Consider the following 21,866-nt stretch of genomic DNA (forward strand, 5'->3'; position numbering starts at 1 on the left):
CGATTTTGCAAGCCCCTATATATGAACACCTTTAGGCATACGAGTAGCCCCGCAGATGACCTCTGCAAGCTTTTACAAGGACAATCTCTCCGTAAAACCCACGGGGCAAGACCCAAGCGCGCAACCAGGACGCTCGTCAACACCTCCAGCCTTTGGAGGCGGCAGAGAAATTACGTGCCCTTAACGCGTTCCGCAGGACCCCGGTTCTTCTGGGGGTTCACGCCGGGCAGCGACTTATCCCAGAGCACAGCGCGTCTCTCCGCGCACGCTGGCCCGTCCCGGCACTGGGCCAGCCCGGCTCCCGGCAGCGGCCCCTGGCCCTACGGCTCCGCTCGCCGCCGGCCCCGCCTTCCCCCTGCGCCTCCTCGGCGGGAGAGCGCGTCGGGGCCGCCCCCCGCAGCCGGAAAAGCGACCCGTGCCGCCGGGAGAGCATCGAGCAGGGGGAGGGGGCGGACTGGCCCCCGCCTGCCGCTTTCTCGCCGCCCTTTGCTGCAGGAGTGGTGCCGGGGAGGAGAGGCGAGCCCGGGACTGCCGGTGAGCGGCGGCGCGGCGGGCAGGGCTGCCCCGGAGAAGCTGCTGTGGCTCCACAGCGCTTTGGCTAAACTGACGGCAGCGAGTGCTCGAAGTGTGGATGCTGCGAGCTTTTTGAGAACTGTATGTGCTTAATAGAATACGGCAGCTGTGAAGCAGACTAAAACTTGATGAAGTACCTTGTAGCTGCTGCTTTTCATGCAAGTATTTCTGAATTGCTGTAGGGAAAACTCTTAAGCCTGCTTGCCTTAATGAGTAAAGGTAAACTGGCTTATTTTGTCTGGAAGCCACACCAGCCATGTTCCTCTTGCCTCTTGATTGCTTCTTAATGTTACCCGAATATTACTTTATTCTTTCTTAATTAAAATGCATAGGCGATGGCTGTGTGGTTACTGTTATAATAAATGCGCTGATCTGTAGCTGTATTTGTTTGTTAACAAACTATGTTGGTTTTAGGTCAGCCTGCAACTTTGGGTTCTTCATATAGATAAAAGTTTGCAAGGTTGGGGCCTTAAAGATTATCTACAGAGCAGCTGCACAACAGAAAGTTAAATAATCAAAGTAAACAACAGGGCAAAATCCTTGCCTCTTGTTCGTTCTTGGTGGGATATATGGAAAAAAAGGCAAACTTATCATATTCCTTTATAAGATTGCTTATCCCTGTCACTTTGATAGGGAGTAAATGCTTTAAAATCATACTGCAAGTTTGTACCAACTTGTGCTTTGAAGAAGAAGGTATCAAAAAGTTGTGGTTTGTTTGATTTTGGGTTGCTGCCTCCCCCTGCTCCCCCAACTGCACTAGAAGATAATTAAAATAATTACTGAATATGAAACTCTGAGGCCTGTGGAAGTGGATGTCTGATACAGCAAGGGAAGCTGCAAGGTCAGTGCTTCATCACAACTTCACGCGCTTCAGCTGAAGTGTAGGGTCTTATGGGCTTAGCTTGGGAAGCAGCATGAAATGTGTGCCTTGAAGTAAAGAATGCTCTTATAAATGTTTCTTTTTTTGTGTGTGTACTGTTTCTTCTTTCAGACGAACTTCCTCTGATCCCGGGTACGATAAAGGTTAATACTGTTAGATGCAAGGCAAACAGAGGAGGTTACAATGTAGTATAAGTTGCCTTGCTGTAAGGAGAAAGGCAATGATGATTTTACTCAGACTTGATTGCTGTAACACAAGGACTGGCTGTAAGGTAAGTACCTATGCTTAAACTGTTATAAAAATTCATTTCAGATGCAAAAGCCTTGAAGTTCTCTTTGGATATTTCCTGAGTAGAAAGACCAAGAAGTTGAGGTGTGTATGTTTTGTCATATTGTGTGTGTGTTTGTATTTAAAAGTAATGAGTTATTGTGAATGTGAACACTACTTGTTTTCTGCCCTTGCTCAGTCCAGCTATTGTGATATGACCACATTTGAATGAGCAGGATAAGTTAACCCCAGCTCTTCCACTAAACTCAGAGGGAAGGTGACTCTTGGACAGCAGGGCTGTCTACTTTTGCTTTGTAAAAAATATATTTCTGAAGAGACATGGCATAAACACTTTCTGTCAATACAGCTTCTGCTAAAAAGTTTTTGACAGCTTTTTCCTTCTTTGCTTGCCCTCATGTCTGGTGGTTCTCAGGAGAAAAGTTCTGGCTATGATAGTTTTTGTACCTTTGAATTGGCAATATGTTTGCATTGCTCCTCCTTTCATCTCCTCTTCCTTTCTGAAACTAGTTTTAGATCTTATACTCTGCAGCTAATGAAGTTCTGTTAAACAGCTGAAAAGATAGTTTCTGTGAAGAGAGCCCAAGTTTGTGTGTGAAAATTGTGCTCTTGCGGAAAGCTACCAGGGCTTTCTTTGCTCATACCTGCAGGGACTGAGGAGTTTTTTCAACACAGAAGGGAGTAACTTATTGGTCTCCATTTATCCAAATCCAGTTACTGTAGGATCCTGAGATGTAATCAGGAGAATAAATTCCCATGTATACTAAATATTATGAAAAGATTCACACTAAAATTTGGTACAGTTGGTTCAGGCTTTTAAAGGTTCTGTTCCCAAAATTACAGCACTCATTTTTTTTCCAACCATTTCTTATTCTTTCCTCGGCCCTCCTTAGGAGGAGAAGGAGATGACTCCTGAATGAATGGGATGATAAATTCCAAATGTTCAGACAAGCGTAGTTGTATTGCATTGGTACTTTACAAAAGCTGGTAGCTATTATTATAAGCAAACCGTATCTGCCTTGCCAGACAGAATCTCTTGAGGTTAAGCCACAGATAATTACTCTGGCCTTTAACCATTAATGTTTGAGTTATCACAGAGGTGTTCTTGTCTTGTCATGGTCCATCATAGTATGAAGAATGGTAGCTACTTCATCTCCATAATAACTGAAATGGTTGTTTCTAGTTCACTTTTCCAGGAATATCTGTTGTAGGTTGTCAGGTTTTTTGGCTGCCTCATTTAAAATAACTGCTCTGTATCCCACTCCTGTTGGAATAACTGGCCATGCATGGAGTACCTTTAGGATTCCTGTTCTGATTTTTTTTTTTTCTGCATGACTTTCCTCTGAATCCCTGGTGGGCTGTGTGCAATGTGAGTTCCCCCAAAAGGGTACTCTAACAAAAAAGCTCTATTTCTGTTTTGAGTTCTGACCTACCCAACAAACATATAAGACAACTTGTTAGTATGGCTCAAGAAATGCTTGACTGATTACTTTAGAAGTCATCTGTCAGTATTGAGTAAACTCTATATGAAATTGAATTTCACAGTTATAATCAAGTTCCATATGAAATAAATATTAATGGACGTTCCGATTACTCAGCTTCCTTGGAAAAGCTTAACTTCTTTCTAAAGCATTTTGCCCAAGTTTGGCAAGGGTGATGAGAAGATGACTGTCACTCTGTAATTTTTGGCTTTCTGTTAATTAGAGGGCTGTATTGTAAATGGCTTCAAGTACACAATTCTCTCCCTCCCTCCGTTTGCCCTAAAAGTTACACGATATTTGAAACACTGTTAGAATTGCAGGTAATGATGAAGTTTCTTTGAATAAACTTGTTGTGAAGCTTTCTTTCCTGCCAGGGGATGTGAGTTATGTATTATACTGAGGGAGGGAATAAGAAATTTGCAGTCATGCTTCAAACTAATGAGTGTTGAAGTATTTTTTCCATTTTATATAAAGGTATAAAACGTAGTGGTTTGAACAACTGTCTTACACTGTAATGATGTAGTATGTGGTACTACTTTTGATTTAAGGTCCAGTACTAATTTTGATTCAATCTATTTGTAGAGAAAGGACTCCTGGATCTTATTCTATCTTTGGTCGTGTATAACATACTGAAAAGCCCATGCATAGTACAAGGTTAAGTAAAATAAGCAATTGATGTTATGTGATCGTGCTCAGACTAAGGAGCTGGTACGCTCTGCATCACATCCTTGTAACATTGACTGGGGCATTTACTGATGCATGCTACTGCATGGTGTGCACCTGGCACGCAGGCAGGGTAGAGGAAGGAGATTGTACGTAATGCATTTATCTTGGAAAACAAGTCACTGGATAGTGCAGAAATCCATAAACTTCCTGTTGGTCTTCTAGGCTGTTCAAATGACAGCAAGTTAAAAACACTGGAGGATCACCAGTTGAAAAATGCTGCAAGAATTAGCTTTTTTTTTTTCATACAATTTGAAAGCAAAATCTATCGAGAAGGACAAATCTACAGTTTATAGTAAGTTATAGTGGCAACTGAGAGTATTTTCAAATGCCTGAGGTAATAGCAGACTGTTCCACAGCTTACACACCTCAAAACTTAAGTTAGCATAGCTTCTTATTTTCAATCTAGCTTCAGTGGCAATGCTTGGTGATTTAAGTTTCTGACGCAGTTTATGTTGATCTTATCTAGGAAAAGATGATGCTGCAGAGATCTGCTGATTCATCTTTACTGGAACACAAATTAATGGTGTTTTTTTAATTCAGCCATGTTTTGGGGAGTAGAATAATACAGTGACAGGTCCTGTAAGATGTGATAGCTTTGATCAATCTCTTGGATCCTTCTTGGTACAGGTAGAGAACTGTTCTTATTTTTACTTTATTCTTTAAAAGGCATTTATTCTTTTGTAGTGAGGTGAAGAATAATTCACATATCACACTTCAGCTTTCCTGAACCTAACCTCTCTGTAACAAATCCTTTCCATGGCACTAATCCTAATGGTTTTTGTTCAGGATTTTACTTTTGTATGTAGTTATGAGATTTAATTGTCTTCCTCTGCTTTTTCCTGCAAAGAGGAATGTCAGAAAAAAGTTGCATATTTTACAGTTTATTGTACATTCACTTATTACAAACATTGATTCCTGTACCTCTGTGTGTGATTTAGTTAAACTTTTAGAGCTAGCTCTAATTCTAAATAACTACTCTGCATTGTAGTATATATGACATGCTAAAATCTCTAAAAATGCAGTCATTCCTGACAACATCACTTAGAGGGGAAATAACACTATTGTGGTTGTAGAACTCTAATCAGAGAAAAGAGGAAAGCATGTAATCTTTCAGAAGAAGAGGTATCTGTTTTATATCGGAGTGACTTTTATGTTGGAGTCAGTGTGCTGGTGGCTAACTGTTGTTCTTTGGTTAGGTTTTTTGTTTAGCAAAACAGATGATCTGTTGTGCAGATATTTGGTTGAGTGTGGATATAATTGCTTATTGATCTTCAGCCTGAGTATAAAGATACTTTTTCTTTTCCCTTCTAAGAATTGTTTATGCTGGATGTAGGTATCTTCTTTAGGTGTTTTTTAATATTGTTAATTTTCTGAAATACTAATGATACATGCTCTCAGCTTTCCAGACTAACTCACTTTTTCCTTCTCTTGGCAAGACTGTCACATTCACGAGGGCATGACATATTGTTTCATGCTCTTGCAACAGGTACTTTTTTAGAGCTAAAGAGACATCTTAACCTGCCTATATGAGGAAGTTCTGGGCATTTCTTGAATTTCCCCTCTTCCTTCCTGTATGTTCAGATTTTGTGTCCCTGTCTTTCTTGCCCGTTATGGTTGGTATAAGACAACTTGTGAACAGGCCTTGGCTGAAGGCTGAGGGTGGGAGTGCATGTTGCAAAAGGGGGTAGGGAGGCACAGCCGAACTGGAGATGGCAAATGAGTGATTGTAAACATCTATTTTTGGCTATTCCAAACTACATTTTAAAATATGAAGTTCTGCTGGTTATACTAAGGGTTTTACTATGTTATTTGATTTAAAGTCCAGAGTTCTTTAATCTGAAATTGAGGAATAATTTCTTAAAGCTTGACTTGTCTAGAATGTTGGCCTATTGTACTGTTTTGCCTACAGTAACACTTTAGGAGATATTTTCCTAAAAATACAAAACGAATCTTTAACCACAGAATGATTAGTGTTATAAGAGTGCTTCCTATCTTCCTTCTGCCTCTTTTACTGTGTAAGTAGAGAATGCAGAGTGTGACAACGTATTTCCAGATTAAACAAGGAGAAGGACTTCTTAAGGCAACTGAATAAGTGTAGTTTGAGGAAGGCTAAATTTTAATATGGAAATTGTTATTCTTTATAGGACCTAGCCCTCATTGTTGAATGTGCATAGAGAAGACCACTCCTTTACAGTTAACCCTGTTTAAAAAATAAAAAAGCTTTCAAAAAAATAGCTTTTCAGTACAAAACTTCTTTCAGTTCATTCAGTTTCATTCTTTTAATCTCTGCTGCTGCTTCCTTCTCTTCTGTAAGCTTTTGAAATGTTTTTTGAGCTTTTTGAGTCTGCCAAAGAATGTTTTTGTTTTGTTTTAAATCCCTACCACATCCTCTGCTACTTAAACTAGACTACTAACCTACTCTTTTTCTTGTCTCTGCGGTATGCAGCCTTATCTCTTCTGGCAGCAGCTTGTTTTGAAGACTTCATTGGTACGTATAAAAGCTGCTTTAACGTCACCGTTATACTGAACCTTAGTTTTTAGCTTTCTGTAGGCTTCCTTAACTTATTAATAAAATCACATTTAGATTTGGGACAGTTTGAAGAAGTATTGGAACTAGAAGGAAAGGCTTACTTTAACTAGACGTTAAAGTTGTTATCATAATGTTATCTTGAATATTGGTGAGGAGGAGTTGAGTGTTGTTTTTTTTTCCTAGTTCCTGAAATATAACTGTTTAACCCCCTCTCCCCTCTGATATTCTTCTGTGTCCCGGTGTAATGTTGCTGAGGAGCTCTTATGTTGAAGTACAAATCTAGCATTGTCCTGGATATTGTGGATTTTTAGCACTGAATGTATGAGAACTTTGGAAAAGTTAATATTGATGTCTCTTGGGGTGTGTAAGACTAACAACAGGCCTTGTCTTCATTTCACTGCTTTTTACGTATCGGAGTTCAGCCTGAAATGGCTCTGTGCCTTCCTTATCTTCATGTCTATGCGTGCAGTCGGGGAACTTCATAACCTGATACTTCTTATCACTTCGTGCAAAATGGGCATGGCTCTTCCAGAAGGCAGACCTACTTGCCTCATATATGTTCCACTAGAGCTGATAACCCTCTTCTTGTGTCTATGGATTGAAAGGAAGTGTCTCTCTCTTCTCCCTGCCTGTTGGACATGCGAACGCTTTTCTTGTTGGCTAAGGCTTTCTGTGAACAAGAATACAACTGTAAACCCTGCATGCTGCTGAGTAACAAAACAATTACCACAGCTTTTCTGAAAGCAGTATAGTGACAGAGCAAAACATCGTATGATGAATGCTGGGATTAGGGCTTCATATAACTGTTTCAGGCTCTTCTCTACTACCTTACATGTTTTTCATGTATACTGTTCCCTTAACAAGAGTGTGACAAGCAGTGATGTTGTTTGACTAATTGTCTGGCAGTCCAATATCCAAAAGGAAGCATTCAAAGGAAAAGTCTTGTGCTTGTCTGCAACAAACATACATATTCCTTTGTCTAGATCTTAATACCAAATTCCCACTCTTTTGCGTGTATAAAATCTATTTCTGACATTTGGCAACTTTAGTTTCCCTGCAGAAAGAAGAACTTGTTAACCTGGGAATTATTTGTCATATGTGAAGAAATAGACACGAGTTGTGGAAACAAAAGGCAGTCTGTAATGGTGCACAGCTTGGAGCTATGATTAATAGAAAAGTGATCTCAGTAGTAACTATGTAGTTCCTCAGTACTGTGGACTTTTATAAATCAATGAAAACATGTTCTAAGATCCATCTGTCCTGTGCAGATGTTGAAGGGACTTGCCTTTTTTTTTTTTTTGAGAGAGAAAATAGGAGAGGTGTAAGCAAAAGAAATTTAAAAAGTGATGTCAAAATGCACTGAGAGAAAAAATCCATCCAGTGGAATGAAGGATTGTCTACTATCTATACTCTTGATAGCCTGAAATATGATATCTGTGAACATTCTTGCAGAGTCTCGCAGTTGTCAGAGGCACACATTACTCTTAGCTTCTGCAGCTCAGAATGGTGTCTTCTCATGCATGCTTTTGTTTTAAATATGTCTTTAAATTTTGGTATCAACTTACTCGTCTAAATATGAGCGATGATCTGTAATATAAATGTTTATTGTGTTTAATTGCCTGTAACTCTTACTTTATATAGATGGAGCTGCCTGGCCTTGCTTTTGCTCTTTGGATGTTTATTTGCTTGTATGCACCTGTGGATGGCTATCCCAGTGGAAAAGTAAGAGAAGCCTGCACCAGCATGATACCCTGTCATGGTAGCTCTCCACAGCCGTCACCTGAGCACACCATTACAGTGAACGGGACTGAATTTAAACCAGGGGACAACATAGAAGGTATTGTGTCAGTTATAGCTGAAGAGTTTAATTTGTTTCTTTGTGTTGTAGCATCTCTGCTCAGTTAGCTCTACTAGATCTATCTGAGCAGTTGAACCTTGTTCAGGTGATCCCTTAAGCGGTCATTTGGTACCTGTAAAATGAGCTTCTGGTCGTCACTGTTAAAAATATTTTGTTCTTCCTCTGGAGAATATTTCAACTTACATTTATTTCCCTTCTTGCTTCAGTTCATCTGTTTGGACCAGATTTTGAAGGATTTTTCATACAAGCCCGGGATGCAGAACACCTGGATAGCCCTGCAGTTGGTTCTTTCGTGTTAGTTGACCGGAGACTTTCTCAGCTTCTGACATGTGGCCGTACCAAGGTATAGTCTAGTGTCTTATAATGGGACATCAGGTGCTGAGGTGTTTGTACTAGAGTGGATCTGTAATAGGAGAGAGCTAAGCTATGTAATCTTCTTTGAGCTCAGGAAGTCTCTCAGGAAATTGGTCTAACTTGCAGTATAGAGGCATGGCTCACTGCAACTCTTTCAGATGATTCTTACAAGCTGTTTAAACTATTCTGGTGGTAGAATGCTATTGACTGCTGCAGAAAGATGCAGCATTCATAACATGATTTTTACTTGTGCACAAAGAATGTGTATTCCTGGTTATTGTACTTAATATTAAAAAGAGGAGGGCATCCTCTATTTGTTTTGAAGCATTTTCCATGCTTGTTAAGGACAGAGAAAAGGTCTTACAGCAAGGAAAGTTTAGATCACTTATTGTGGAAAACAAACACTACAATAGGCTATTATCTTTGGTGTTGCTCTGGTGGTTATTGTTAATGGAGCCTTCTTAGTAGCCTTGGGTTAGATCACAATCTTCAATATCCGTTTTTGATAAATTGATTCTGCCTTGTGTGAGAGAGATGTGAATTCTGACTAGTGCTTCAGCAACCTGCTTGAACTTTATGAACATGTACAGTGTCATCTGAGCTGGTGTGGACAAAGTTCTCAGTCTGCCTAGATGTTTTTTTTTTGTGGTTTGGTGATTGGTTTTTTTCCCCCTCTCTACTTCTACCACCTGCCCTCCAGTGGTAGGTGCATTCATCAGTGCTGTGAAGCCATGGGGATGCCTGGGCTGTGCCCTTTGTGGTCTGAGGACTTAGTTCAGTGCTGTGTCTGATCTGTTTATCTTGTGCAAATAATGCTCTGATCCCAAGACTGCTTTTGCATTTTGTCCTCTGAAATACTAGTTCTGTTCTCTCTGTACAGTCATTGCACTATCTCTTCATGCTCTTACTATCAAAAAATGGAGGATTATCACACCATTTCTGCATTAACACTGCAGGAACCTCTGTCTCATCACTGCTGTCTTCTGTATTGAAAGACCTCTAGTTGTTCCTTTTAGCTTTAAAGTTTGTTTGTATGTCTAAGTTTCAGCGGTAGACTTCCTCTGAGTTGATCATGACTGATTGGGAAAAAGCCAGTTGGACTAGGTCTGTGCAGTGTAACAGTGTGGTGTCTGTTTAGGATTTAGCTGTAGCCTGTGACAACTCTGTTAGTTGAAATCTCTGTGATGCATATCCACTGTGTAACTCACGATATGTGTGTGTTTTCAGAATTCAGCTGTCAGTCACACAAGTAAAGCAAAAAAGAAATATGTGAAAGTTTATTGGATTGCTCCTGGAGATGCACCAAAACGTGTGCAGTTTCTGTAAGTAAATCCAGCATTAGTTCTAGTTTATTAAAATGCAAATAAGGTAAACTGGTACCATTGTCTGTGTCAAATATTGGCTGGCAAACGAAAAGTATCCTTGGATTAATAGCCTGAAAATCAACACTTCTCACTCGCTGCGGAAGCTACATTAATGCAGACACTTGTTCTTTAGGGAAAGCTTGGAGATGATTAGTTTGAATTTTTTTTTTTATTTTGCTGGGAGAGTAGAAGGGGATTTGGAGACTACTTCCTTTAGTATTTTTGGTTAACTGCTCACTTTTCTCATGCCTGTAATATACAGTATTAAGAATCTCTTTCTTTGCTTGTACCTAACAAAGTGGTATGTATACAATCCTGTTACACTGTTAGCTTTTTGGGAAAGAATGGATAAAATCTATGCAACTCGTCTCTGAGGTTGTAATCCACTGTGATTTCAGGCATTTTCCTACTTCAATCCCTGAAGTCGTAGAGCTCTGGATAAAGATGGGTGTTTTACAAATAAGTTGAACAAACCATAGAAGCTTTTCATTGTTCTCTTTTGAAAGTACCAGTCAGCTGTTGATGTATACAGTAACGACTCTGTGTGTGTGATGTCTTTTAAGAGCCACAGTTGTGAAGAAATACAAGACTTTCTGGGTGAAGATTCCTGGTCCCATTGTTTCTCAGCCTAATGCTTTGTCCCCAACAACACCTTTGCATGCAACATCGGAGGCTATATCAGCTTCACACCCAATTTCCTACTTATCAAAACCAGTAAGTAATTATAAACTTAAATAATGTTATCTTTAATGCTTGTGGTTAATGGAATTTAATGAAATCACATTGATGCATCCTATTGACAGAAAGGGAGAGATGATGGATGAGTAACTCTAGGTACTGGAGACCAAGAACATAGACAGCTACCCTGTTGTGTTAGTTGAGTTGCCTGAATTTGTGTGGGTTAATTGTTGTCACCCCACATGTGGGTCAAAAAGTTGATGGAATATTTAGAACTTAATGGTCAGAAAATATTATGCATACCTGGGACGAGAAAGGGGAAAAGGCTTGCTCTGTTCTTGACTAATAACTTCCTACTTACTAACTGCAGGCTCAGAAACTTCCTTCTGTGAGTTCATCTATGTTACTGACTTCCATTACTGATTCTTGAATGGACTGAGCAAGCATCACTATTCGATCCAGAATAAGTGTGACTTCTAATCCATGTATTTTCTCATTGCATATCAGCGGAATTGCTACTTTAAAAAGGAAACAAAAAGCTGGTCTTCCCTTCTTTTCTCCCTCATCCTACAGCTGATATTATCTCTCTATAATAGAATAACTTTGAAAAGAAAGTAAAAACTTCAGAGAAACTTCCTGTGGTTAAAATTTTAATGTCTCTAAAGTGAAAATTCAACTTGAGTAAAAGTACAGCTTGGAACTCAGCACCATTTTACCTACTAGTCCTCGGGTAATTGTAGGGATGGGTTAAGAGATCAGTATGTAGACATAGATGGTGTTTCTTTGTTGTTCCTTATATGCTTTCTTGTATATGGGGTAGAAAGGGAGGAAGAAGAGGGAAACTGTCATTGTTTATGACTTGTTTGTTTGCTTAATTGTTTAGTTTAATGCATCAGGTTGTGGAAGTATGAAGTTCTGCATTAGGAACCCTTCCAGCTGTGATCCTGAAAGTGCTTCCTGTTTTTTTCTATCCTTCCAACAAGAGAAGAGCTCAGTATTTATTGAAATGAGTGGTCCAAGTGAAGGGTATCTAGCATTTGCATTGTCCCATGACCAGTGGATGGTGAGTGTGCTATTCTAGTTCTTTAGTTGCTTTTGTGATTTTAGTGAAGTTTGAACGGTACTCTAGCAAAACATGCATATGGAAAACTGAGATGCTGCTAGGTGTCACACAAAGTAACTTCTCTCCCATAGTGCTGAAGCACAGGTTGCCTTTTATAGGTGGATATTCAGTTTTAGCTCAGGAGTGACTATTTGCAGTAGAACTTCCCTGTGGATATCTGTCTTAGCAGAATCCAACCTGTATGATTGTACAGTAGTTGACTGGAATTCTTGATTAGATTAATCTTTCTTTGTTACCTAGCTAAAACCCCTCACCTGTCAGAAGCTGAGTTGCTATACTTTCTGAAAGCCATTTGCATTTCATCATTGTACAGGAGTGACTCTGTTCAATCTTAAAAAGTGTTTAGAGATCTTTTTTCTAATTGGTGTTAAAATGAAGGGATGATGCTGTTGACAAACGCATAATACATAAACTAACAATTGCACAAAGGAGATGCTGTTTATATTCATGTCCCTAATGCGAGAACACTTAGGTTTTTACCAATATTTCGTCTTTACAGCTATTAGGAAAACCTTAGCTGTAGACTATGTTTTTAACTAAAGAGGGTTTTTAAATAACACCAGCATCCATCTCTGTCTTGTCTGGTTTATTTAGTAAATTTTAAACAATCAAATAAACTTCTGATAATATGGTTGTTACCCTGGGAAGGGGAGAGTGTAAATCATAATGTGCCTTACTATGTGTCATCTGTTTGACTTAATGTGGTTCCTCTGTAATAGTGAAGTGTTTGAAAGCTGGGAAATAATAGCTTGACAGCTAGAGAAATCTTTCTTGGGTCTTGTTTCATATATTAAATCAAAGAGCTTTTGGAGACTTCCAGTAGTGGTTTTTATTGGGCTATAAATCCTTTTTCTTTTAAATTCTCCAGGGTGGTGATGATGCATATCTGTGTGTTAATGAGAACCACCACGTTCATGTGAGCACTGCCCATCTGAAGGGGCGAAGTCCTCCTGTTTTGGATTCAGAGGTACATTTGAAAACAACTAAGACACTTCCACAAGTGTAGGTTTTAAGTAATGAATGGTATGCTGCTGCTGCTGCTTTGTGCTTTTATTTTGTACAGCAGCTGTAGCTAATAAGGTGGATCCATAATTCTTCAAGGTGAGATTGGCTGGGCTCTTACTTCCTAATAAATGTTACCTTTAGAAGTCTAAATTTAACTTTTAAAAATAAGTCACCGGGTCGGAGCTTACTCTATTGAGGAATTTTGTGCCTGTTATTACTCTGTCCCTTTGCTAGGGCGGCAGTTGCAATTGATATATCTTGGGTTAAAGTTTGGAAGGAAAGGGGAGATTGTTGTTATAAGCTGGAAAAATTGGTGGTAATACATTCTAACCCTTACGTTGCTGTATTGATTTACTGATAGTTGGTATGCAAGAGACTTTTATTCCCCACACCCCTCCACCTCTGATCGTTGCTGTTCTTTCTTTGTGCGCCAGTGACACTCTTGCCTTTTGCGGGGTTACTTTTAAGCCAATTACTCTGCCAGTCTGGAAAGGCTGGGTATTAAATGTCTCCTGTTTCACAGAATGCCCTTGAAGATGTGTCATGGAGGCTTGTGGATGGTGTTCTTCAGTGTTCTTTTAGAAGGAGTATTCGTCTTCCTACTTATAAAGGGAGATTTAATCTGGATTCCAGTTACTATATCTTCCTGGCAGATGGGGAAGCTAGTGAAGGTAAAGGACTTGCATGTGGCTGCTTTTCTTTGAACAGCTCTAATGCGTTAGTAATCCTTATGTAAGATACACCTTAGATGAGAACTGGTATCTGACCTAAGGTTTCCGAGTTTGAGGCGCATAGTCCAGTCATTCTTACTGCCTTTCTGGATCATGGGTTTGATTTTGGAATTTATAGTAAACTTATTCATATAAGCGTGTTGTATGCCCACTTTATGCTGGGAACTGTTAGGGTCTTGAGAGCTGGCTACATCTTTTTGAAATGGAGGCTAGCATTAAAGGGAATTATTCTTCGCATCTTATGTGCGCAGGGGTGAGTTGGTTCTTGTACATTAACTATGCAAGACAGCTTAGATGACATCTTAGGTTCTTGCGTGTCATCACACACTTGTGTGTCTGAACACATATTGTGTGTCAGAGACTTAGTTTATATGATTGTGCTCAGTGGTCACAACAGGGCTTGCATTCATAAAGAAGGAGTGGGCACACTTAACAAGTGCAGTGGCTTTCATCAGCCATAAATTAACCACTTTATGTCACTGCTTAGGTGGACGAATATACAAACATCATCGCCAGCCTCTGATCACCAATGGAATATACAACGTCACAGGCCTTCCTCAGGATATTGGAGGTTCCAGGTCCCCACGCCTTATCAAGGCTCATGGTAAGTTGCAACATCTGCTTTTGTCTTCCAGTTCTAGACTTGCTGAGACTGGAGAGCTAAGTTTTCCTCATTATTGCAGAGTAGGTATTTTCTCTTATCTTTCTGGCACTCATGTTATATATACTGTTGGCTAGCAAGATTTGAGACTGTGAAAACAGAATAAAGTTATTAATTTTTCATTTCAAGAATAGTGTTACAAGATTCTTTTTACCCAGGAGAATGAACATGCATTTGTCTTTTCTCTTAAATTTATAATTAGAACTTTTTTCTGTTTACCTCTTTCTCTCTGGTTTAATTTATTTTAGTTACATTATTGGTTTAATTCTATTTGAAATGGGAAACCCCTTAACTGACAGTCTAGAGCCATTGAAGTTAATGAGAGTTTCTTTCTCTCACGGTACTGGGTTTTAAAGTAGGCCCATGAGAGAACTGTCAGTCATTCGTTGTCAAACATGTTGTAAGAAATGTTACCTTTCATCCTCTGACATCTAAGTTCGTGATGGAACAGCATCTCTCACCAGTCTGTACTGACTGTACTGGCGTATTAAATGCAGAGTAGCCAGAACTGCTCTGTCGTGCTGTGTGTGCATAGTATGATTATCTTTTATGTGGATGTTTCTGCCCTCTAGCAAGATAAGTGCTATAAAGCTGTAGTCTGAATGAGGCGATTAAAAACTTATCACTGGTAAATTCTGACCACATGCGTATGGACTAAACTATTACAGTCCTTGAGGGTGTATTTGTATGGGGCTAAATTACTTATGTTTACCTTGTATTTTTTTCAATTTTCAGGAGCGCTAATGTTCGTCGCTTGGATTACCACAGTTAGTATTGGTGTTATTGTTGCACGATTCTTCAAACCTGTCTGGTCTCATTCATTCCTGTTTGGAAAGGAGATGTGGTTTCAGGTGGGCAAAATCTCCCCATATCTGCAGCCATATTTTCTAGCTTTATTGTAAGCAGAATTATAAACCTACTACATCCAAGAAATAGGAGATAAAACTTGGTGTGCTTTTTTTATCTTTCTTTAATCTTATAATATGGAACAATTACAAATCAGAAGTTCACCTACTTTACTAGTAAAAGCAAAGTCTAAAGAGGACACTAAGAACATCTTTAACTGTAGATCTGTTAAATGTATTTTAATGGTGTATTAAGAAAGCTGTAGAGTTTCTAAAAGCAAACTTAAATTTTCTAGGTGCATCGTATGCTTATGTTGACCACAGTCGTGCTTACAAGTATTTCTTTTGTGCTGCCTTTTATATACCGAGGAGGTTGGAGCAAAGTAAGTGTGTGCTTTTGTTTTGTTTGTTCACTCAAATGTAAAGTTGGACCAAATGAATGAGAAGTCCACTGATGACTAACGTGTTACGGCTATTGACAAGGAAATTGCTGTGAAAGCTGTCCTTAAGTAGGCTGACTTCAAATCTTAGCAAGCTTTAACTGCAATTGAAAAACTTCAGTACTTTCCTTTCTTCCTCTTTCTCCCAAATAAAGTCCTTGCTCATGGTTTCTTTATGTACTAAATCAGTCTTCTCCCCATTTCTTTAAAGAACTTGAATTTGGTAAGGAAGTGAGGATGGGACAACTGTCTTGTTAAAGTGGTAAACCTGCCGGGAATAAGCGTTGTTATGAACTTGGACTTGAGTGACTGTATCCAGTGATTAAGCTTAGTCTGTAACAAACATTAGATAGATAGAGATTGTATACCTGTTGCTGTCACCTGTATAATACTTGGTGCAAGGGTATATCAGAAATCGGAAAATCTAGGCAGTATCTGAATTAAAGGTGTGAGAAGGTATGGTCACAGGTATGAGCTAGGGAAATCAAACAAAATGTTTCAGGGTTAAGATTAGAACAGATAGGGCGAGAGGGGAGACCAGTACTGGGCGGAGTTAAAACATAGGCCTCCCCTGAAGGCAGAGGGTTGAGGATGAAGAGCTTGGAGCGTAGCTTCTACAGTCATATTGCTCTCTGCTCTTCCTAAGGTAGAATTTCTCAATACAGCAAAAAGGTGGGACAAACCTTGGGCAGACTTATTGGTGTCTCATGCTGCCGAGGAGAACAATCTCCATCCAGCTGCAGGGCAGCTTACTGTGGCCTGTCACCTCTGCCAGTCAAAACTGCTGCTCCACTGTAACTTACTAATAGAAGCATAAAGAAAACTATCAGCTCTTTGGTATTTTTTTCTGTATCTTTATATAGATATGGTATTAAAGAAAAATGTCCTGTGTTTAGCAAGCAGGTTTTCATCCCTATCTCGGCTGTACCGTGATGGCTCTGACAATCTTTCAACCACTTATGGCAGGTTTCAGACCATCTCGTCATGCACCAAGGTACTCACAACTAACTCATTAAGTTACAGTCACAGTAATTAAGTATGCTTGTTTCTTTAAAAAAATCTGTTACATTGAAAAGATATCTTTAAAGTAGGTAACAGTGTTCTTTTAATTTTATTTTCTTTTTTTTTTCCCCCAAATTACGTAATCAATAAAACGCTTTTCCTTGTTTTGTAGGAGGCAATTGTTTAACTGGTTTCACTGGAGTACTGGTACGACAGCTAGAATACTAGCTGGTGAGTAGGAGTAACAGTTGTAAGTCCCTATTAAGTGATTCAAAGGAACTTTGTTCATTGTCTGGACTATTGCTCATCTGAAACATCTATGGACATCCAGTCCAGGCATCTCTGAAGATTCTTTTTCTTGCTGGCCATCTTCTTTGTAAGTTTTAGGTGTCTGTCAGGTACAGCTTTAGGCAGAAAAAGTGACTATGTAAAACCGAAGAGGTTACAGACAAATCTGAAAGATCTCTGTAATGAGGACCTGTTCTTATCTTGGGTAATTTCTTTTTGTCTTGGAAGACCAGGATGGTGTTCTGACAGTAACATAGTTCAATGTTATTTAGTGGAGGAGGGGAAACTCACTTACGGAACCAGAAGCTGGGCTTAATTCTATTAATAATGCAAGTTTCTACAGGCAGCTTATGCACAAATGTTGCGGTGATTGTGGTCTTGTTGGTAGAGTCGCAAATGCCAGTGATTGGGTGACTGGGATGTGATAGGGCACTGAGGAGAATGAAAACTATCTTGGCCTTCTCCGTTCCTTCCTGCCTTCCCCCTCACACTGCGAAAAAATTAAAGCTTTTAGCTCCATGGACTCCTTTAACCTCATTCCCCAAGCAGTTATAGGCAGTTCATGGGAAATCTGTTGCCAAAGGTGCTGAGAGCATTTTTTTTAAATTACCCTGATACAGCACTCTTAGTGTATTTTTATCTTGTTTTTACTGACTAGTGGTGACTATGTTCTTGGGAATGGATCTACCAGCACTTGACCTCCCAGACCCATGGGACACCTACACAATGATTGGTTTTGTAGCTTGGCATGTCGGTACTGATCTTCTGCTGGAAATACACAGCTACTGTCTCGTACGTAAAGGTACAAACCCAACAAAACTGTTATTACCTTGCTTGCTGAGGATTGTGCAAAAAATACGTGACAGTGTTGACTGAATTTCAGGAGGTGTTCTTTGGCTTCTAACTTGGAAGCTGAAAGGGAATAACTTTTGAGTCATGGTGTCATATCTTCTGTAAAAACAAATATGGGAGTAAACCAGTTTTCAAGACTAAAGTGTTCTAGAAAAATTGGTTTTGTGCCATTAAATAGTAGCCTTTTATTTTTAAAACCATAGTTCATAGGGGCAGACTGAAATGCGTAAGTATTTTCCAAGAATCTATCACTGTTTGCCATGATTTTTATCCTGGATGGGTAGGTAAAGTTCAGGTTAATTCATGAAGATTTAGTCTCATTTTGTTGTGACAAATTGCTGGTATGAATGGCTTTTATTGCATGAGCAAAATGATCAGAAACTTGAGCACAAACAGTTTCAGTTTTGAATGAACAGGGAAATGAAAGTGAAATCCCGGCTCCCAGTATGTCTAGTGTGGAAACTGGTAGTAACTTCATTGGAAATTGTGAGCTTCACTGGCTGGTGTCACTGAGAGGAGGTGACTGTGCACATATAAATCACCAGTATCTATGGCAGAGATACTGCAGAATTGAAGAAGCATGATTAGATAAGAGGCTGTGTAAGGTGGCACATGAAGAAGTAGTGATTATAAAAGATGTAAACTTAAATTTAACTGAAGTAATTAATTCCTAGAAATAGAGAAATGAACCTGAAATGTTTGGACAATGAATGTTCTTGTTTTGTCTAATGGAAAATACTTCTTAATGAAATCTAGTTTTCTTAAGATGAAAAGGAAAAGGTTTTAGATCAAACAAACGTTTTGTTCAGTTCAAAACTAACTGTTTTGATGATTCACTCTAGCAAAAGAGACAAAATGTTTTGCCGCTTCAGTGTCCAGAAGTTACTTTTTGTAGGTCAGCTCCAGAATAATTTTCACTTGTGCTGTGAGCATGATAGTACAGGTCATGAAACCCCAAATGAGACTTCCAAGTGCTTTTCAAATTGGATGCTGTGTAAGACTTAGTTAATTACTCACAGGTTCAAGACTTCTGCGGTGTCAAAGTGGGGAAAAAAACCTTCCTCTTAAGAGAAGACTTAATTGTGGTTTTTTTCCCTTCCCACTAACAGTTGAAGTGATAGAGGATGATAGAGTACAGATACTGCAGTCGCTCACATCTGCAGAAGCAGAGGTAAGTCACAACTTTGTAACTAACTACTGTGAGATGGGATGGTTCTTTATTTAAACCAATAAAAAGACCGACACTGTTATGGCTTTTCTTTCCCTTCTCTTGCAGGGTCGGCTGTTTAAACAGATTGTGTTAACCATCTATGTCTGTGGAAATGCGGTATTCCTCATTGCCTTCCTGGCAGCAATCAACCAAATATGAAATAAGTCATTGAAAATTTTATGATGAAATATTGTGCAGTTGAAAAACCTGCAAGGAATGCTTTCTGTTACAGATTTCCCTCCAACATCTCCCTGAAGATGTAATTGAAGAATAATAGCACATGTGCATCATACTCGGTGTTAGGGAGAACTTGAATTCACATCTATAGAAGGATGCTGCAGTCTTACAAAAGCTGTCTTCTGATGGGACTTTTAATGGGAGTCTTTGCCTGAGTAAGAAATGAAGTCTCTATTTTTTTAAAGTGTGGTAATTAACTTGATTGAAGCTTATAGGTCAAGAAGACTGAGAAGATGTGCTGAAAATGCTGTTTTGGTAGTCATTTCCCTAAACCTTTTGTGAATGTTACTGGGAAAACTGGAAAGATTGATCAGGAATCTTACCATGTCTGTTCACTCTACTGTGTTCTAATGGCATGTGATGTGACAACTTCCTGCTCATGACAGTTTTGTGCATTAAAAAACCACCACCACACCATAGTGAAAAACTGTCACAAATGCAGATTGATGCATGAGCTAAATGCTGTTGTCTATCTTTGCAGTTAAATGCAAAAAATATTCTCTCTGCTCTAAGAGCAGTACACTTACACAAGCATATAGGTCTGGGAACTTCAGTCCTTTAGTAAAACCACCATTTGCCTCACTCAAAATACTGTTCTGTCCAGTTACCCTCAGTGCTTCTAAACCATAAAGAGAAAACCTGTTTGCAGTATAAGTGCATTAAAACTAGTTGTACTTACCCAAAACTCAAGCACGAAGAACCTATCTCTGTGTATGGATTTCTGTGTTTTGCTGTCTTTGATTGCTTGTGGCTTCCAAATTTTTTTTTTCCTGTGAATAAGATGGATTTATGCCACTTGATGCTTAAATGGAAGTGAAAATATTTGATCAGGAATGTTTCGGTTTTATTTGTGCTATTGAGCAAAATGTAGATTAGGAGTTGGTCTGGCTTCAGGAAAAGCAACTTCCGTTAATGCTAAGCGAGAGTCCTTTGAGTCAGCATATCTAGGAGACAGAACTGTCTTTATAAGAATATGGGAGGGCTTTTTTTTTTTTAGTCAACAAAATATTTATCTAAATATATGAACTAGGTACAGGGAATGGAAAGAGACTATATTGTTTAACTTCTTTGGTTTGTGGCTTGCCTGAATATGGAAATGGCATCTTGGAAATGAACCCTTGATATGCCATACAGTACAGTGCTTTGCATTTGTGTTTTGCTGCTCTGAACAGTTTGCTTCCACACTTCTTCATTTTTAATACTGGAAAGTATCGATTTTTAGTTGTTAACGCTTCAAGATATGCCTTCAGCCTAGGGCTACTAAGCTAGCTGTGAATAAAGGTGTTGGGAGTACTGGATAGAATAGTAAATAGTGAGGCCTGGCTTTGTATAGACTGTTAGAGCAACATCTCTGTAATACCTGATGGCCAGCTCTAACATACATAACACGTGGCTCAGGTAGTCGTTCTCTCCATTTACTAAAGCTGTCTGTTTCTGTCTCTTCCTCTATCTCCCCAAATCCACAATGCAGCCTGTTGCAGGGACAAGTCATATTCAGAAAGCTACAAGTAGTCAGTGATCTTCATTTTGGCTGCTCAAGTAACTGATTTAGCAATAGGAGCATTTATAGAGCTGGGATTAATCCCTTTGTCAGTGGCAGCAGCAGAGTACAAGTGAGTGTAAGTTGAATCGCCCCCCCTTCCTCCTGGAAGTTGGAAAAGTGATGTGCAGATTGGGAGTGGGGGGCTATGAAGAAATACGGCAAAATCCAGACTGAAGGGCAAGAAGTATATGACTAACTGTAGATTTGTGGGTTTTTTAGAGAACTCTGATCCTGAAAGCCTGGGAATCAGAGGCCCATCTAGTGCTAAAGTTTTGGGGGACTCTTTCGTATACCACGAGTTTATAGAAGAAAATCTCTCAACCTAGGCACAATTGATGTCTTTTTAAATTAAAGCCAATGCCAAATTCTTTCTGTAATACAATAGCTGTACTGTGTGTTGTTTCATTTTCATGTGACAATGAACACAGGTTTTTTAAAACTCGAATGTAAATATCTTAATAAAAGTTTTTGTCTCTTTTAGTGAGGTGAAAATGCTGTCAAATAGAAACTAGAAAATAATAGTCTTTTTTGCTGCTTTGCCTAGCAGCAAAATGGATTGTCTGCTTTCTTTGTAGATGTTGTTTTATAAATTAAAGCTATCTGAATGCCTCCTGGAGAACCTCCTATTGAAATTGAATGTTAAAATAGTTTCTCTCTGTACTGCAGAGCCTCTCTTCATCAAGAAGAAAAAAGATGCTTGTTCCACATCTAATACAGCTTTAAAGTTGGCAAAATTGTCAGTTGCTCTTTGGATAACTTGTTCCTTCCCAGTGCTAGCAATATTGCATAGTTTATGTGAGGCCTTATGTGCAGTATTGTAACTTATTTGATGGAAAGACTTGTTAATTTTGTGCAGTGTTTGTTCACATGTTCCTGCATGACTAGTAAGAGGAAGCAATGTGTCATAGTATCATAGTGTCTTCTGAAGTTTCTGGTATGCTCCTTTGAAAACAAAGAAGAAAAAGTCCATGGAAGTGTTTGATATCAGCAGGAAAATAGGTGGCAGGTTGGTTCTAGAGAAAATGGTGGCTGATGTGTGTGTATATATCTTTTTTTTTTTTTCTCGAATGATAAAATATTGTTGTTGCTTTGTTCATAAAGGAATCCCACTGAAGTAAAGAAAACTTCTTTACAGGAAGAGATCAAGAAGGTTTCAATGTTCTCTTTTACGCTCAGATTAAACTTGTGATGACAAATCAA

General features: G+C 39.1%; 1 protein-coding gene across 21 annotated transcripts; it reads left to right on the forward strand.

The window, feature by feature from the left end:
* Positions 1-241: 241 nt before the first annotated feature.
* On the forward strand, positions 242-21,866 carry FRRS1 (ferric chelate reductase 1). 21 transcript variants are annotated; one of them, XM_074597112.1, is made up of 19 exons: positions 354-534; positions 1,334-1,414; positions 1,565-1,724; positions 6,392-6,433; positions 8,117-8,312; positions 8,540-8,676; positions 9,915-10,009; positions 10,615-10,765; positions 11,613-11,792; positions 12,721-12,819; positions 13,381-13,528; positions 14,076-14,192; positions 14,985-15,100; positions 15,391-15,477; positions 16,431-16,528; positions 16,709-16,767; positions 17,483-17,626; positions 18,696-18,847; positions 18,953-21,866. In XM_074597112.1, exons 3-19 carry the CDS (start codon positions 1,611-1,613, stop codon positions 19,043-19,045), a joined length of 2,028 nt encoding a protein of 675 aa, XP_074453213.1. In that variant the 5' UTR covers positions 354-534; positions 1,334-1,414; positions 1,565-1,610; the 3' UTR covers positions 19,046-21,866. The 21 variants fall into 21 exon arrangements, with proteins under 21 accessions (XP_074453231.1, XP_074453213.1, XP_074453215.1 ...); XM_074597114.1 differs by having other exon boundaries at positions 1,337-1,414; XM_074597121.1 differs by lacking the exon at positions 1,334-1,414 and adding an exon at positions 1,766-1,825 and having other exon boundaries at positions 356-534; positions 1,565-1,585.

Source organism: Larus michahellis, chromosome 8 (assembly GCF_964199755.1).
Source record: "Larus michahellis chromosome 8, bLarMic1.1, whole genome shotgun sequence".
NCBI lineage: Eukaryota > Metazoa > Chordata > Aves > Charadriiformes > Laridae > Larus > Larus michahellis.

Excerpts from the sequence above, each read along its gene's own strand:
- FRRS1 (XM_074597111.1), top strand. The coding sequence starts at position 1,611 with ATGCAAGGCAAACAGAGGAGGTTACAATGTAGTATAAGTTGCCTTGCT. Across the intron at positions 14,193-14,984 it reads ACGCCTTATCAAGGCTCATG|GAGCGCTAATGTTCGTCGCT; the intron begins GTAAGTTGCAAC and ends TTCAATTTTCAG. Across the intron at positions 18,848-18,952 it reads TCACATCTGCAGAAGCAGAG|GGTCGGCTGTTTAAACAGAT; the intron begins GTAAGTCACAAC and ends CTTCTCTTGCAG.